Source organism: Aptenodytes forsteri, unplaced genomic scaffold (assembly GCF_000699145.1).
Source record: "Aptenodytes forsteri isolate BGI_AS27 unplaced genomic scaffold, ASM69914v1 Scaffold382, whole genome shotgun sequence".
Classification (NCBI taxonomy): Eukaryota; Metazoa; Chordata; class Aves; order Sphenisciformes; family Spheniscidae; genus Aptenodytes; species Aptenodytes forsteri.
This window is the reverse complement of record NW_008794625.1, coordinates 1,860,211-1,876,483: the sequence shown is the minus strand read 5'-3', so window position 1 is coordinate 1,876,483 and position 16,273 is coordinate 1,860,211. Positions and strand designations below refer to the sequence as shown.

The 16,273-nt window shown below is 41.0% G+C and overlaps 1 protein-coding gene across 1 annotated transcript in view; it reads left to right on the top strand.

Annotated features, from left to right (window-relative positions):
• Nucleotides 1-1,862: 1,862 nt before the first annotated feature.
• The window catches only part of SPSB4 (splA/ryanodine receptor domain and SOCS box containing 4), a 67,212-nt gene continuing 52,801 nt past the window's right edge, over nt 1,863-16,273 (top strand). The window contains exon 1 of the mRNA XM_009273352.1: nt 1,863-2,556. Coding sequence (XP_009271627.1) covers nt 1,863-2,556 — 694 coding nt within the window. The remainder of the gene's footprint in view (nt 2,557-16,273) is intronic.

Sequence of the window (16,273 nt, the reverse complement as noted above, 5' to 3'; positions counted from 1 at the left end):
TGCTCAGGTGTGCACATATACGCATGTGGGACCAGCCACCAGAAAATAGTATTTTTATGCAGTAACTTAACTGTCACATGGATTTGAAAATCAACTTTTCACTTCTTTTTTTGGAAAGAAAGCTTTCACATAACGCAGGCGTTGTTTCATTTCTGTATTTAATAAATGCAGAAAACACTTTACATGGTATTGGCCATTGTAAATAATATAAGGACTTCATTCACTTCTAAAACATGGTTGGATGGTAAATTTTACAGGTGGTGTTTTCCCAGACTTCTCTTCTTATTTCCTTTCATTGTGAGTGCATGTTTCTTACTCATCTTCTTTCAGAAATGATCTTCGCAATGGGACAGTATATCTGGGGTAGAAGTTCTTTAAAAGGAAGAACATGGACTTGTGACTTACCAAGTAAAGTTTTGCAAGACATCCTTGCCCCTGTCTGCTGTTTGGTGCTTTATGAAAACCAGCTGTCACCTAGGCTCTTCAGGCTTTTGAAAGTCTGGTGATTTTTTGCTTCTTCCCGAAACACTTCATCGCTCTGTCAGTAAATAAACAGAGTGGGTCTCCTCAGCTATATTTGAGCATTCCCGGACTTGGCACTTATTTTGCTGGAAGACGGAAGTGTGTCTGCAGTGCAGATACTTTATTTGATCCCATGTCAATCATCTACTTGAGTTTATAGGACTTTGTTTTCATTTTTATCCCTTTAGTACTGTTAGAGGTTCTTGGCTTCCCTTTGTACTCCACCTGAGCTCTAAAAGGTGAATGAATCTAACTTACCCAGGCTGCAAAGAATCTTTCCTGGGTGCTTTTGACCACTTCCAGCTACATTACCATGTTTGTCTATGGAAGCACAGAAAGAATACATTTCAAAATCATGTATTCCCCTTAATGTGTCTTACTGTGTTCCACTCCTTCGCATCAGCCTAATACTGCAGTATAGAAAATGTGGATTAGCCTGCTGTCCAGTAGCATGAAGAAATAGCCGGTTGTAGTAGCTGCTCATACAGAAAAGTCTGCTGAAGAACTGAAATTGCCGTTCTTCATTTGTCCTTCCATGCTGCCTCTTCCCTCGTTACCTCTCTCCACCCCGCCACCCCCCTTTTTAGCTCCTTTATAAAAAAACCTAAAGCCTGATGAATTCTTGTTTTTTTCTTTTATTTAAGGACAGGGTATGTTAAAAGTAAACATTTAAAATTTTGCAGCCATTTGCTGTTGGCTGCATTTGTTTTAGTAATGGTACAGAAGCTGAAGCCGTGTGTCGCCAGGGCCCAGGGAAGAGAATATCTAGAAATAAAAGGAGATTCTGACATCGTGCGTGTTTCTAAGACTATGAAACAGTGAAAGTGAAGGTACCGCTGAACATAAAGTTTATCGCTGTTGCTGGGGAATAGCGTACGCCGCCTTCGGGAGCGTTGTGAACTCGGCCAGACAGAATGGGTGGAAGGGCAGAAGGTGGGGAATGTCTGCATCCTATTATGAATTGGAGGAAATGACTGTCTGCCCTCTGTACGCTGGTGGGCTCGGAGCATCCTGCTGGCAGGCTGGTTAGCGCTGTAGGATACTGAACAAAAAGTGGTGAATTGTCAGCTTTGGTGTTTAAAATACCTACTAGGGATGAGAAGAAGTTCTTTAAAAATATGCTGTGGGTGTGCTGCTGGCTTTCTTAAACTAACTGGAAACTTTCTGCTTTCTTTCAGGAGCATTTTTTCTCTGAAAACATTGCTGCTAAAAAGCTCCAGACAGGAGAAGTAAATCCAGTCAGCTTGTCAGGTCACTGGCTCAGTGTAAAAGTGCTTTCATGAGGTAACGTTGGGCCAAGGTCAACTTTTCTTTCTCCTTTGTAAATCTGCAGCCAAGCAATGGGCCAGAAAATCTCAGGGAGCATAAAGTCTGTGGATGTGAGGGAGCCCCCTTATAGACCTGTTAAACGAGAGCTGAGAGGCCCGGATTTTTGCAAGCCGGCGCGACTGGACATGCTGTTGGATATGCCCCCTGCCAACCTGGAGGTCCAGTATAAACATGCTTGGAACAATGAAGATCGCTCCTTAAATATATTTGTAAAGGAAGATGATAAACTGACTTTCCATAGACACCCCGTTGCCCAAAGCACAGATTGCATCCGGGGCAAAGTCGGCTACACGAGAGGCCTGCACGTCTGGCAAATCCACTGGCCCACGAGGCAACGGGGAACTCACGCTGTGGTGGGCGTCTCCACGGCCGAAGCTCCGCTGCACTCGGTGGGATACACGTCGTTGGTGGGTAGCAATAGTGAATCGTGGGGCTGGGATCTGGGACGCAACAAACTCTACCACAATTGTAAAAACCAGCCTGGGGTCACGTATCCTGTCTTTTTGGAACCGGATGAGTCTTTTGTACTCCCAGACTCCTTACTGGTGGTTTTGGATATGGATGAAGGGACGCTTAGCTTCATGGTAGATGGACAGTATCTTGGAGTGGCCTTCAGGGGACTCAAAGGGAAAAAACTTTACCCCATAGTCAGTGCAGTTTGGGGGCACTGTGAAATTACAATGAGATACATCAACGGACTTGACCGTAAGTGTTACCATATTTCTTCGTTACACTGTCTTTCAACTTTTCTCATGTAGGATTTTTTTCTTTATCCTTTTGTTGTGAACGGAGTGTGCTGGGGGAGAGGGGACTGTCCACTGTAAGTAGATTGCATCCCATAGTTACTGCACACAACTGATACCTATTAGTTGTGTCTTGTAACGATCATATGGATTGTAGCAAAATATTTTCCCGTTTGGCAAGCATAGTGGCAAGAAATCTGTGTCCTAAGAAAGTGAACAGACTCAGAAAAAAAGATTTTGAGAAACTTCCTGGGTATATTTAACAGTAAAACTCTTGTTTACTGGAGGATGTGTTTTAAATCTGTGGTTTTCAAATAGGATTTGTGAATCCTGTAAAAATTTCCTGTAGTAGTGGGAACTCTTACATGCTGTGCATAAACATACTTGAATTCAGGCCAGTAGGCTTTCTTTCCATAGTTGCCTTTCCAGGGCCCTCAGAAGCAGCTGTGGATCCCCAAGAATCTGGGAGCTCAGGTCAATTATTGCTTTCAGCAGTTTTTCTGAAAGAGAGTTCTGTTCCTTAGTTCATTTCAGAAGGTGCTCTCTCAGGGTATTTTCTTCTCTGGAAATAATGGGTTTTTGGATAAGCGTTAGCTATTTTTGATCTAAAGGGGTAATACCAAATTAAATCACTGCGTAGTAAGGAGCAGCATATTGCTGCTGTGACCTTGAAGTAGTAGCCCACCAGAAGATAAGCTGCAGAACTGGGTCTTGTCCAGTTCTTCTCACTGCTCGGGAAGACGTGTGCTCTGCCGGGTCCCTACACAGCACAGCGTACGTTCGGTCATGCCCAGTTTTCTACAGTCAGCTTACCGGCTGATGTGAATTGGGGAATGGAAGGCTGAACGAGGCAGTACGTGGAACTTTGTTCTTGTTTAAGACTGTTATCTGAGCCATAGGAGGAACCATGAATGTAAGTACATACATTTAACAAAAATAAGACAACTGAACAAAATTTTCATGGTTTTTGGGCTTTATGAATGGAACTTGGTCTCGTAAAAAGAGAATAATAGCAAGTGTACAACACCTGCCTTTCAATTAGTAATTTCTAAAGGAATTTACTATTCTTTTCAATTAGGATGGGGTGGTCTGATTTTTTTTCTGTCAAAAATTAATTCTCTGCTCGTTAGCCTTACATCTGACATAGAGAGTAGAAACATAATTGAATAATTCGACCCTGTTTAAGATTACCTTTTCATAAACATCTGTAATAAGCACTGGGGGAAAGAATCTTTATCCATAGAAGCCCTGCAGGTTATTACAGCCAGATGCTAAATGGCAGCTTCCTGAGTGCTTTCGTACAGGGGAATATCGAAGGATCGTAAGTATTTTGCAATTACTCAGACATTGCAAAGAGTGGTGTGCTGACAGCTGCTTTTTTTTTTTTTTGAGGGTGGTGGGGGAGAGATACTGAATATTTGTGTGCAAAAGCAGTTTTTATAATACTGGGAATATCTGCCAAACTAAGCAAAGTACAGCTCGGCTTGGTCCACCATGTCCACACAAGGAATCATTCTGCATTCCTTTTGTAGCCTTCACAGGGCTGCTCAAGGGAGCTCTAGAAAGATGAAAACACAGGAGGAGGATGTGAATGAGTTTGATAGAAATTATAAAATAAAAGGGGCTAAGTAGAGAAGGATAGCTGTGGTCTGTGAGATGGCAGAGAGAAAAATTCCCATCCGGTTTCTCGTGGGATAATTTTGCTGGAAGAGGCAAGATAGCTTCCTAAACTATCCCTGAGAAAGTCAAAGTAGTCTTTTTTTTTTTTTTAAGTGTGAACCCATGGCTAAGAGTAAATTTGTAAACTAATCTTTTATGTAGGCCTGAGTGTTAATCTGATCATGTGAAGAGGAAGTTTAAAGCCGCTTTGCCGCGGGGCAGTCAAGGTAGCTTTCTTAAATTTCCCTGAGAAAGTCAAAGTAAGTCTTTTTTTTTTTTTTTAAGTGTGAACCCATGGCTAAGAGTAAATTTGTAAACTAATCTTTTATGTAGGCCTGAGTGTTAATCTGATCATGTGAAGAGGAAGTTTAAAGCCGCTTTGCCGCGGGGCAGTTTGACATCCTGGAATCACATCACTTGTTATCGCATGTTCACTGATCCATTACTGTCCTGCAACAAAAACAGCATTCAAGAAACCAAAGTAGCTTGTTTAGCTGGTGCTCTAAAGCAAACACCTTCTCTTCTCTGCTAAAAGTGTTTCTATCCAGCCAGCCCTTGTGTAGCAGTGCAAGTTTGGTCGTGGCACTCTTCATGTTCACTCTCGTAGCACTTAAACAATTATAAAAACCTGTAATATTGTTCTTGTGAAAATCGGAGTAGATCTTGAAGAACAGTGAGATGCTCGTGTTGCATTCACAAATTTAAATACGTTTGAACGTACATATGTGTGGGGGTTTTTATTTGTTGTTTGCTTGCTTTTTAACCTTACAAATTCTCTTTTTTTTTTCTCTTTCTCCCCCTTCCCTGGAAGTATCTCGTACTGCTGATTGCAGCTTTTAGTAGATCTGGCAATAGTAACTCAGCTGTTCTTGAAACTGTGCTGTCAAACAGTGACTTCTAACTTGCTATTTAGTGATTGATTGTTACCGCTGAGAATGCATACCACAGCTTGCAATGGTTGTTTATGTGGTGTCTTATGGAGCAAATGGAGACCTCGACTGCAGGGACTTCTAGTGATTTCAGTACTTGCTGTTTAAATGGAAGACTTCTGAATACTTTAAAGGCCCATGTATTTCAGTTGCCTGGCAAAGAGTGAAAGGCTTGCAGGAATGGAAGAGTGAAAGGATCAAATGATGGGCTTGTGCAGCTGCCATGAACTTAAACATATGTTGTAGTGGTACAGAGACGACGCAGACTTTGAAGTATGTTAATTACTGCATAGATGGCAGAATCATAGAAGGATAAGGCTGCAGGTCAAAGATCAAGAACCTGTGTGCCCTCCGGAGTCTGGATGTTGCTCCTAGAATAACGCTGTAGTTAAAATCAGTCGTAGTTCTTCCAGCTGCTTCTGATACCCAGAGTACTCTGCTTTCAGAAGCTACTTTGAGCATCGCATGATGATGTGCATTGGCTTTCACTAGACAGTTCTTCACTCATATTTGAGAGACTCAGAGTTGCAAATATTTGTCAGGGTTTGGGAGGGAAGGCAGGGGGACAGGATGGAGAGTGCTCATCATAGGCGCATTGAGTTCTTCCCAGGACAAACTTCTTTGATCATATGCTATCAGTATTTACCACACTGATGTTTGCCCAGTGCCTAAGTTTTACAAAATTTTACATCAGACTTCTGACTCATTGCCTATTGCAATAATTTAAAAACCCAGATAACATAAATGCAGTATATGTGATTTTTCAGATGCTCTTTTCATCAGGGTATGTACGTGTTTAAAAAAAGCTAGGCTATTTTTATCTGTTGTCTGATGAGGAGTCCTGAGGACTGTTTATAGACTGGAACAGAGCAATAGCAAAACACTTTCGTATAAATGTACATTGCAGATCATGACTGATACATTAGTACTTGTGTGTTTAAACAAAGCGGTGGGAGGACAATAGAACAGCGCCGTGGTGGAAAACTTCGTCATTGAGTAGGTGAGTTGAGTGCAGTGATTTATTTTGATCCTTAAAAATACCTGACCGAATAGTCAGTATTTTGACTTCTGGAAGTTGTAAGCATGCATTACAGGTCCAGCTCTGCCCTGTTCTGAATTGGTGTGGAAGAGCAAAGCAGATGGTCTGTATTTGTATATAATAATAATAGGTGATCCATAGACATAGAATTTGACAGTGCAACTCATAGGTACAAAATTTAGAATTTAATACCTTCCTAGGCGGGGAGAAGGCAGAAGGAGACTGCAGAAAGATTTTCCAGCCATCCTTGTGTGATAGCATAGAGTTGGTTGAAATGAAATACTGAGGGCTGGCAGGAGGGTTTGTGGGGCTCTGCTGGTCTTGGGACCCGTCCCACGTGCATACGTCAGCACAGCACGCTCTCACTAGTGTCGTGAAGAAACATCTGCAGGCGTGCATCAACACTGGCCATCTGTAAAAATGCCTGCTGGTAGCGCTTTCAGATGTCTTCACCCTGTAACATGTACTCTCGCTGAAAGTGCAGTGCTGGCTGCTACAGCTGCTGCCTTGGAGTGGAGCATCTGCTTGAGATACGTTGTGGGGTGCGTCCTAATTAGGGACACTGTCTCCATGTGATCGTGACAATTTTAAAGAAAGCTACAACTTGCCAAACTCTTGCCTAAACTCTTGACTGTTGTGCATTTGCATTAAGGAGGGATAAGTCAATGTTTAAATGAGCTCCAAAGGTCTTGAAACTGCATGTGAAAGGAAGGAGCTCTGAATTCTCTACTACGACATGTTGAGTAGACTACGATAACTGAAGATTAAAAAATAACACCCCACTACTGCCAATTTATATGTTTCTGGTTATAAATCCCGAAGCTATTTCTTAGAGATGAGTAAATTTGGCAAGATTTTGGGGTAATGCTGCCCAACCAACTTCTCAGTAATAATGTCTGATGGAACTTAGTACAGCTACTTTGGAATATTCTATAGCAGACTGTTTATTTCCTTTTGTGTGGTATTTATGGTTCTTTTTGCTGTTTAGGTGTGAAAGAATGCTCCTTGAACTTGATATTGATAGTCCATTGTGGTTCTTGTGCTAAACCTTGCATAACCCTAACGCAATTTTGAAAATAAGCCTAATTGTCGAGTTCAGGGAGCTGAAAGCATTTGTCTCAAAAAAGAAGATGACTTTACTTAAAAATGTAATTTATGGAAAACATTTATGTGTACCAGTTCATATTTTAACCTACAGATCCTTCTTGTAGTATTTGGTACTTGCCGACAAGGGTCCCTAGGCCCTCTGTCAGCTCTTACTGACCACTGCCCTGCAGCATATAGCCTACTTTTAACATCTGTAACGATTTACATCCCCAAATGAAACAGAAGTATTATTCAAAGTACGTGCTTCGAACTTACCTACAATGAATGAATAGGTGGATTAAAGCAATTATCCAAACAGAAATTCTGGGGTCCTGTTTTTATGTGCCAGCAGCCTGTTCGCCATGCCTGCAGCGAGCTGGTGCAATCATAAAGCTGAGGATGTTTGGAGAACATTAGCGCAGTCCAGGGAGCCGTGTCTGCTCCTGCGTAGAAGCCCAGAAAGAGTAATTTGCATTTCTGGATCCTGCACTCCCTCTCCGCCCCTGGGTTGCCTGCGGGAAGGGTGATCCCTTGGGCTCCTGCCTCTCCGAGGTTTGGCGGCTGCTGCTGAGGCTGCCCGTGCTCCTGCAGCCCACCGGGAAGAAGCCTTGGGGTGGTTCTGCGTCACAGGTGTGGGGAAGGAGGGAGGAGGGGGCTCAGGGCGCATCCCCTCTGCCTGCTGATACAGCTACAGAAGCTTTGGGATGTGGGGTCTTAGCCTGGCAGAAGACCACAACTTAACCCTTGAATCACGTTCAGGTCTTAGGTTGCATGTGTCTAATGCTGTGAAATAAGGGTGATGTTTCTGAGCTAAAATAACAAATTTGGAGCTAAGCCCAACTTCTTTCCTCTTTCCTACTGTTCTCAGTTTATTTTAATTCGCATTGGTCTGTCTCTAACATACCACAAATGCTAATTATAAATATGGACTCTTCCCCTTGGAGGCCTTTTTACCGTAAAGAAACCTAAGTCAAAACTGCAGAATTGTTAACTGCCAGGAGAAATGTATAATCCCTCATCAGACTCTGGCTTTTCCCTCAAATGGTTTTCAATTAAAATTTTTAAATGGATATATTTTTTGTGTTTATCTAAACCTGTTTGTTGTATATGATATTCATATAATACATTACTCTGGAGGTTGCAATGGAAATAATGTACTCTGAAAATCCAGTGTTGCTAAACCTTAGGAAGAATTTTCCCTACAGACATCCAATCAGAGGATGAAGCGGTAGTAATTACACAGCTAATGCTGTGAAGAAGCAATCTTTAGCTTTTGAGAGAATTTAACAGGAAACAGCACTTTCAGTTCCTACTTCAGGAATCAGATAGCTCATTGTTGGGGTTTTTTTTGGTCTTCCTTCACATGCACCCCCCCTTCCCTGGGTGAAGTGCATTTCTTGTCCTTTAATCCTAATTTGTTGACACTTTCTAATTAATTCTCAGCCCTTTCTCAGCAGGTTGAAACCACTACATTGTTACTAGAATATGCCACTCGGCTAGCTGGCTTTTTGCCCCAGCCACCTCCTGCCCCTTCCTGGTGGTCTCTGCATTACATCTCTCTCCAAGATACTCTTCTTTTTTTCAGTCCTCCCGCTTCTTTCCTCTCTTCCCCAGCTGAGTTTCTCTTCTTTTATGTTACCACAGTCTTATTATTAATAAATTCTCACCTAACTTTTTTTTTTCCTCGTCCCTATCTTCAGATAGGGCAGTTTTTGTTCCTGATAACAGCAGAACATTAGGTGCAGTGTCACTCTTCCAGAGGAAGGACATTTCAGATTTAAGGGTGCGACTTCAGCTGTAATGGTGAATGGTCTTTGTAATGGTCTTTTTGGGTGGACGTTGAATATTTGTTTTTTTCATTTGTATAAATTAATTGTAATCATGCAGAGAATCATCTGATTACCTCAGGTTGGTAGTAAATAGTTGCTTATGAAAGTACATAGCTACAAAGAGCTTGTCAAGCTCCTACGCTTGTAAGATTAGCCTTGTCTTGTTTCATACAACTTTGACCTATTAAGACCTTCAGCGATAGAGACACCTCAGGCCATCTAAGGCACTCATTACCTTTACAGATAACAGGGTTTTTTTCCCCTTACAATCTAGTCTAGTTTGTTTATTTAGCAGGGAATCCAGTTATCGTTGACCTAAAACATAAGAAGGTGCTGGCATACTTTATTTTCAGTTCAGTAGCTCCTAAGGCTAAGAACAAGTGTCAGTAGTCCACAGCTGTCTCATGGTTTATTTGCGTCCTGACATACCTGTGCTTTTTCTTCCTGCTCTGGTTCATAAAGGTGCCACAGCAACTGCCAAATCTGACAGTTTTAAGGAAAAAGTGCATGTTAGTGTGTTCTGATCATGTTTCCACTGATTTCCCATGTATCCTGTTTTTAAGAAATAAGAACCTTGAAGAGCAACGACTACACCTTTGTTCTCAAAATCGAAGTGAATGTTGTAATCTAAAGTTATGCTTTGAATATCGTATTTATTTCTCAAAAACAGCAATTAGAAATTTGATAGCCTTAATTCTTTTATGAATTTGTTTGAGCTATGATGCTGGAATTGCTCAGTGATGTGAGCTGATTCTCACAGGTTTGTATTAGAAGTGGAAATTTGTAAAGGGTATTTATTTTTGAATTTGCTGTATCTGTATTGCTGTTGGGCATTGTACAGCATAAATCCAAGCTTCAGTGCAAATAATGATGCTTCTGCAATACATTACCCAGTGATATATTTACTTTATTGCCAAAAATGTGTATGCCTTTTCCATTTTGACTATGATTTCATACGAGTTTCCTCGTAAGTTATACTTCTCCTTAAGATACTACTTTATTTGTCTCTCTAGCCATGGAAGTTTCTTCCCTTCTCTAATCACAAGCTCTTTCTGCAGATGGCCTCTTCTTTTTTCTTTCCCCTTAAAGGCAGTGGAGCTTCTCTATTAGGAGAGGCAGATAGCAACCTGATTTCTAGTTTGGGCTCAGACCACATTCCACTTTAAAAAGATAAACGCGAGAAGATCCCGATCTTCCTGGAGTATATTGTGGTGAGTGGCAATTTATATACCGGTTTTCAGATTATAGCAAAAACCATATTTTTATGGTAAATCTACAGGCAGTGTGCCTGAAAACGAGCACGTCCAGAAATGCTGCCGTGTTCTGCAGATGGTTCCAGTGGAAGTAGTGACGGTGCTGTCTACCTCCCTGCGTAAACGAGAGGTAAGCTGCCCCAGCAGTACAGCTGTGTTAAAATAACGCCGAGGCTGTGAAGTCAAATGCTCAGAAGTTGGCAAGTGGCAGAACGGGATTTGCTTTTCGCAGCTGTAATTCTGAGCTCGGCAGCCTTCAACTGTGCTGTGTCCCACTTTCTCCCAGATAGCGTTTCGCTCTAGTAAAAGGTGGTAAGTTCTGCTGCAAGTCATCCTTTTGTGTTCCTTTTCTGCCAGCATTTTTTCCTTGAATCTTTTCTCCCCTGTCCTCTGTGTCTGTGAGCTGGTGTATTTTGTAGTTTCCCTGGGATAGCCAGCGGGGAGACCTGATGGAGCATGACAGGGACCGTGTCCTCAGGTTCAGTTTTGTGTTGCCCTTTGAAGATAACAAATGAAAAGTCCTGCTAGCGAGGACAGGGCTGGATCAAAGCTCCCCCTTGTCGTGTTTGATTAGTGCATGTACACAGAATTTAAATAATTTTAGTCTTTCACTTTAAACTGTTTTGGGTTGGGACTGATGATCAGATCTGTCTTAAGGCCTGTTATCAAACCTGATTTTTGCTGAAAAACCTCCAGCACTAGAAGCGTCAGATGGGGCATTTCGGTCTTCAGTGCTGAAACTCAGGGTTGAGGCAGAGGAGATGTTACGTTAGAAGTTATTGACACAACTGAACTTCATGTACAAAATGATGAGGACTCTTTCAGTTGTTTAAACATTATTTTTAAACGTTAATTGGTGGTGAAATACAGGAGATAAAATGATGACACTCCTAAGAGGATTTCTGTTGGTAATTTGACACAAACAGAGCATTTTGTATAGCCTTCTGCGCAATGGCCAGGATTCTGCATGACTGGTTTGCAGTTGCACATCTTCAGCGTTGGTGCTAAGAGTGTCTGTTGCAATGGGAAGATTATTCTCTAGGAGCATTGGATAAAATATTTTTGGTAACGCTTGTTCAGAGCGGACTTAGCAGGCAGTAATTGAGTGAGGCAGGTGTCCAGTGTTACCTTGGATCGGTTAGTCAAAGCTATACCTGTATTTTCCATGGACATGCCTAAGAAAACACAAATTTCGTAGATGTGTTCAACTCGTATGATGAATAACAACATAAGACTATCTCCCTGCCTTACGTGAACATTTCTTTCTGAAAGTAATGAACTTCCAGACCTGGCATATCTTTGGGCTGTTTTTTTTTCTCTTTTTTAAAGAGAAGATTACTTATTAACTCTGTCTCTGCCAATTTCTTATCACTGGTTGGCCAAACAAATTATCTTATTCCAGAAAAGTGATTTGTATGAAACCAAAATGTATTCTGAGCAAGGAAGTAGGTAACATTAAAAAAGGATAATTTTTGTTTGAGACTCACAGTTGCATTTTCTCCCAGCAGACATTTTTATTTCTACAGCGTGCTGCGTCTCCATTGCAAGTAGGAGTTCATGTCTGCACGTATTGTTTGGACATGGAATTTAACGAAGACGTGCTTCTGCTTTTCAATAAAAAGTAACTATAAATGTTTAATAGTACTCTTCTTGTTTATGCCACATATCTGTATGCCTATTCAGTATGCCACTGAATAGGCCACAAAGCCTTGATACAGCATCTTGAAGCTAAAAAAAATGGCTTCCTTTTCTCTGTGGTTTCGGCAAGCTTGACAGCTACGATATATTTAACCAAGACAAAGTGATTAGTTTCTCTTAGATCCTGGCACTTTTCCTCATTTCTTGTAGTGTTTACCTTTTAGTTTTGGCATTCTCTTAAGCAGAGAGCCTGTAATTGCTCTCAAAAATACGTTCCTCTGTCCATCAAAACAAAACAGAGTATTGGGGTTATATTAGTACCCCGTTCACACTTTGAAAATGGAAATGCTTTATGCTTCTGAAAACGCCTCGTTTCCAAGTAATTCATAATATGTAAAATATGTTTTTTGGAGAGGCTTTTTAAAAGATCTTTCTCTATAAAGGTTTAAATAATTTTTAAAGGCTTAGGAATTAGGGTTTTTTTTAAGCACGTAATGATTTTTTTAAATAGCAAATTTTAGTTTTAAAGCTAGTGTAAGTATTGTGAAAATAATGTTTTTTCACTGAACAAAGAACTTCTCCCCAGTAAATTGCCTCGGGTGAAATGCATCATCCAGCCACGGGCACCGTACTGGAGTCTGGTGTTCAAACAAACGCAGCCCAGCAGCGTGCTTGGAGTTCATGTACCTTCAGTGACAGCTTCTCCTCCAGCCTCACTTTGTAAACTTTTATATTCTTTGCAGTATTAACTGCCACAGTGCTGAATTAGCACTTGCACTTAAAAATCTGTAAAGTTTTGATGCTGATAATGTCAAAGGCCGCCCCTTTTTATGAAACAAGCGCTGTTACTGTGAGTGACTTGGGTTAGACTGGACTAGAACGTGTGCATTGGCTTCTGAAGAAATGCCAATTAATTTCTTAGTTCATACCGAGTTTCGTTGCACTGGAAGGTCTCCTCATCACCTTTGTGGACTCGCTGTGTCTTTGTTATTTCAACTAAAGCAATTGCTTTAATGTGCTGTGTACGGTTGTAGCCATGACTACATTACTGCTCCATGCATGCTTGCCATATGTGTAAACAATTTGCTGATTTTAGTGGTATGACCTATTGGCCTCTGCCTGTATAAACAAATGAAGGCCAAAGTTCAGAGAGATCAGAGGGAAAACTTTAAACATCCTGCAAAATCTGCAGTCCATTAAGTGCACGTTAGTATTTGGTCACAGCCAATCCTTTTGTACTTCCAAATAATTTGTTCGTGACACTTGGGAAAGGAGGATAGCTTCACCTGGTGCACGGAGACTTCAGGGAACGTAATTGCATTGGGTTTATGTTAAGAAACCAGCTTCAGTGGTATTTTCTTGTCTTGGGAAGGGAAGTAATGCTGACACATGCTTTACTTTTCATTTAGATTGAGATTTAAACGTTAAAGTTGTGGGGACGGGCTGTTGGAAAAAGGGCTATAGTGTACAAAGAATGAACAGTATCATGAGAGACAGATGTCCCACAGGCAACAGAATGAAATGAGTGTCAAGGGAGGAGGAAAAGTAAGAGGTAAAGTGAGAAGTGCCAGCAAGATCTAGGAAGATACATTTGAAAGAGCAAATGTGAAGAAGGCACTAGTGCTTAAAAGGAAGAGAGAAGGCAGAGAAGTAGGTAAGAGGGTTAAAAAAGGGAGATGCTGAGATTTTGACAGAAGGAAATAAGCCTTGATGTAGTAAGCCAAGTAGCACATGGAAAAGAAAGGTTAGGACTATCCATGCCCCTGAATGACCAAACATCCCTACTTTACTTACTTTACTTTCGTCAGCAGTTTTTCTGGGAGGAGCGCAGGAGCTGATTCCAACCCCCAGCTGTATGGTAGGGAGTGAAAATTCACCTGGCTCCTCCTGGTGTTAAGCACAGCCATGCTGGGCTCTCCTGGCCGCGGGTAACTGCTTGGTTTTGTAAGTCAAACTAAGAGCCTGCATAAGGCAAGAACTTGACAAATGTTTGCTGTGTTTTCGGTATGAACTTCACAGGAATCGCTGTGATGCTGTTGGCATCTCACAGGGTCTTTTGTCATTCATGACTTCACAGCTGAACTCTTCAGAGTAGAAATGAGCGAACTGTTAATATTTCTGGATCCAAGAGGCTGAATTAACCCCGCAGATTCTTCTGACTGAAATATTCTTACTTAATTTCTGATGGACTTTCATGTTTCTAAAATTCTTTTTTTCTTAATTTTCTGAAGACTTACTAAAAATCTAAATCTCTTATTTCTACATAACAGATCTTGTATCCTCTAAAAGAATTTTATTAACTTCCAGGCATAACTGATCACCAGTAAGAAGTTTAAGGCATTTTGTAGTTTCATTGACCAAGAATAAAGCAGAAGCTAAACCGTCTATGATGCTAATGTTTTCAAAATCCAGTGTGTAACTTGATGTACTTGAAATACTGGAGTTAGAGCCTTTTATCATCATCCTGGGCAACATTTCCGAAATGAAACTGATAAATTGGCAGCATGAACAATGCTAGCATCTGTATGCAAACAGCAGCTTCCTGAGAACGCAATTTTCTTCCTTAATCACTTATGCAGAGGAACTTCTAGGCTTCCTCTAGCCTATTTTTTCAAACACCTTTAATACATAATGCATCATTAAGCTGTAATCTTAAAATATTAATGAAAATAAGTTTGTCTCCAATGGAGATGGAACAAAACAGAACGATGGTTTGGACTTTGTACCACAGGGGGTTATGCCTTCAGCAGCCTCTCTGGCTGTGGAGCAGCAGCAGTTCTGTACTTCTGCTTTTTACCCCCATACTGCTTCTCCGGTTCTCTAGGCGTCCAGGGTCTGGTGTGGTGTTGAGATACTAGATGTGAGACCCTGCTTGCTTGGGGGTGTATATGAGATGCCGCACACATGAGTAGTTAGCAGGTGGAAGCTCACTGCTGAGATGGAGTAGCAGTAGAAATTGGCTAGAGATTGACTATTTCCAAGACTGTCTAAAAAAGCATGCCTTTTGGGGTGGGGGGGGTCTGTCCACTTAGAGGGGCCTTCCCTGCAATGTTTTGCTGCTGCTGTTAGAGATTTTCTATTGGGGAATGCAGTATTGTGGAAGTGGCCCATCATTTCGTGTACAGTGCTACTTTCAGAGCAAGAAAAACCATTACGCTGTTGTGGCGGATGGGTTTCTCAGCAACCCACTTGAACATGCCGGTCAACAAATCCCGGAGCTCCAAGTAACTTCTCATCAGACTAGTCGGCTGGAACCACCATCTGCTTTCTGTTCCCCAGATTTCTGTGTTGATAGAAACTTCCTTAAAATGCAAGTATCAGGAAACATTTTGTGTATGAAACATGAGTGAGCATAAAATCTAAAGGTCACTTCTACCATAGTATACTAAATCACTTACTCCCCATTATTCTGAATTATTGTCATTTTTGGTTTAACAGAAATTCACTTTAAGTGTACCTGTTTAATTTATACAACATCTTAATAAACTGTTACAGTAAGCATGTTACATTAAATAGGGAAAAGGTTTGCTTTCCTAGGTAGAAAATAACAAAACACTGTATCTGGTAACAACATCAGTTTTCCTTCGTATACTCTGAAGAGAACAACTTACCTACAAATGTAAATCTTCAGAACTCAGTAGGAGCGCTACCATTATATGGTATTTACATATGTGCATTTTATATTCACGGATCCTAATTGACCCACAGATAGCATTCTGATTTTAAGGATTTTTGGTAGTGTCGTGAAGATGAAGTCCTTTGCAGGTGCAGGAAGACTGCTATATGAAAATAGAAAAAGCATGCCAATAATCATTAGGCAGGAGGGAGTTGAATTAATGTTTTGTACAATTGTTTGTTTTTCCATCGTTGACAGTTACTTGCAATTACAAATTTCATTATTTGGTATTTTTCCCCTGTTGTATGTTTAGTCACCCTTATAAACAGGATAAGCTAACTGTTAGACACCACTTTTAACATCTTCTAGGTGCGTTCTCTCCTCAGTGCACAACTGCCTTTGCAGTGTTAATTTTTAAAAAAGAGGTTAGGCTTTTAAACTAGAGCTTTTGGCTAACTCTGCATGGTTAGTATTTGAAGTAATACATGAAAGTAGGTGTTCGATAGGAACTGACCTGCTCTTAGAGCAGGTGGAAATGGTGGTCAGATGTTCCCTCTACTTGGGAAGTTGCTCAGGACTAAGAAAAGAAAACCACATTTATGTAACCAATATAAGAACACACATTAAGTG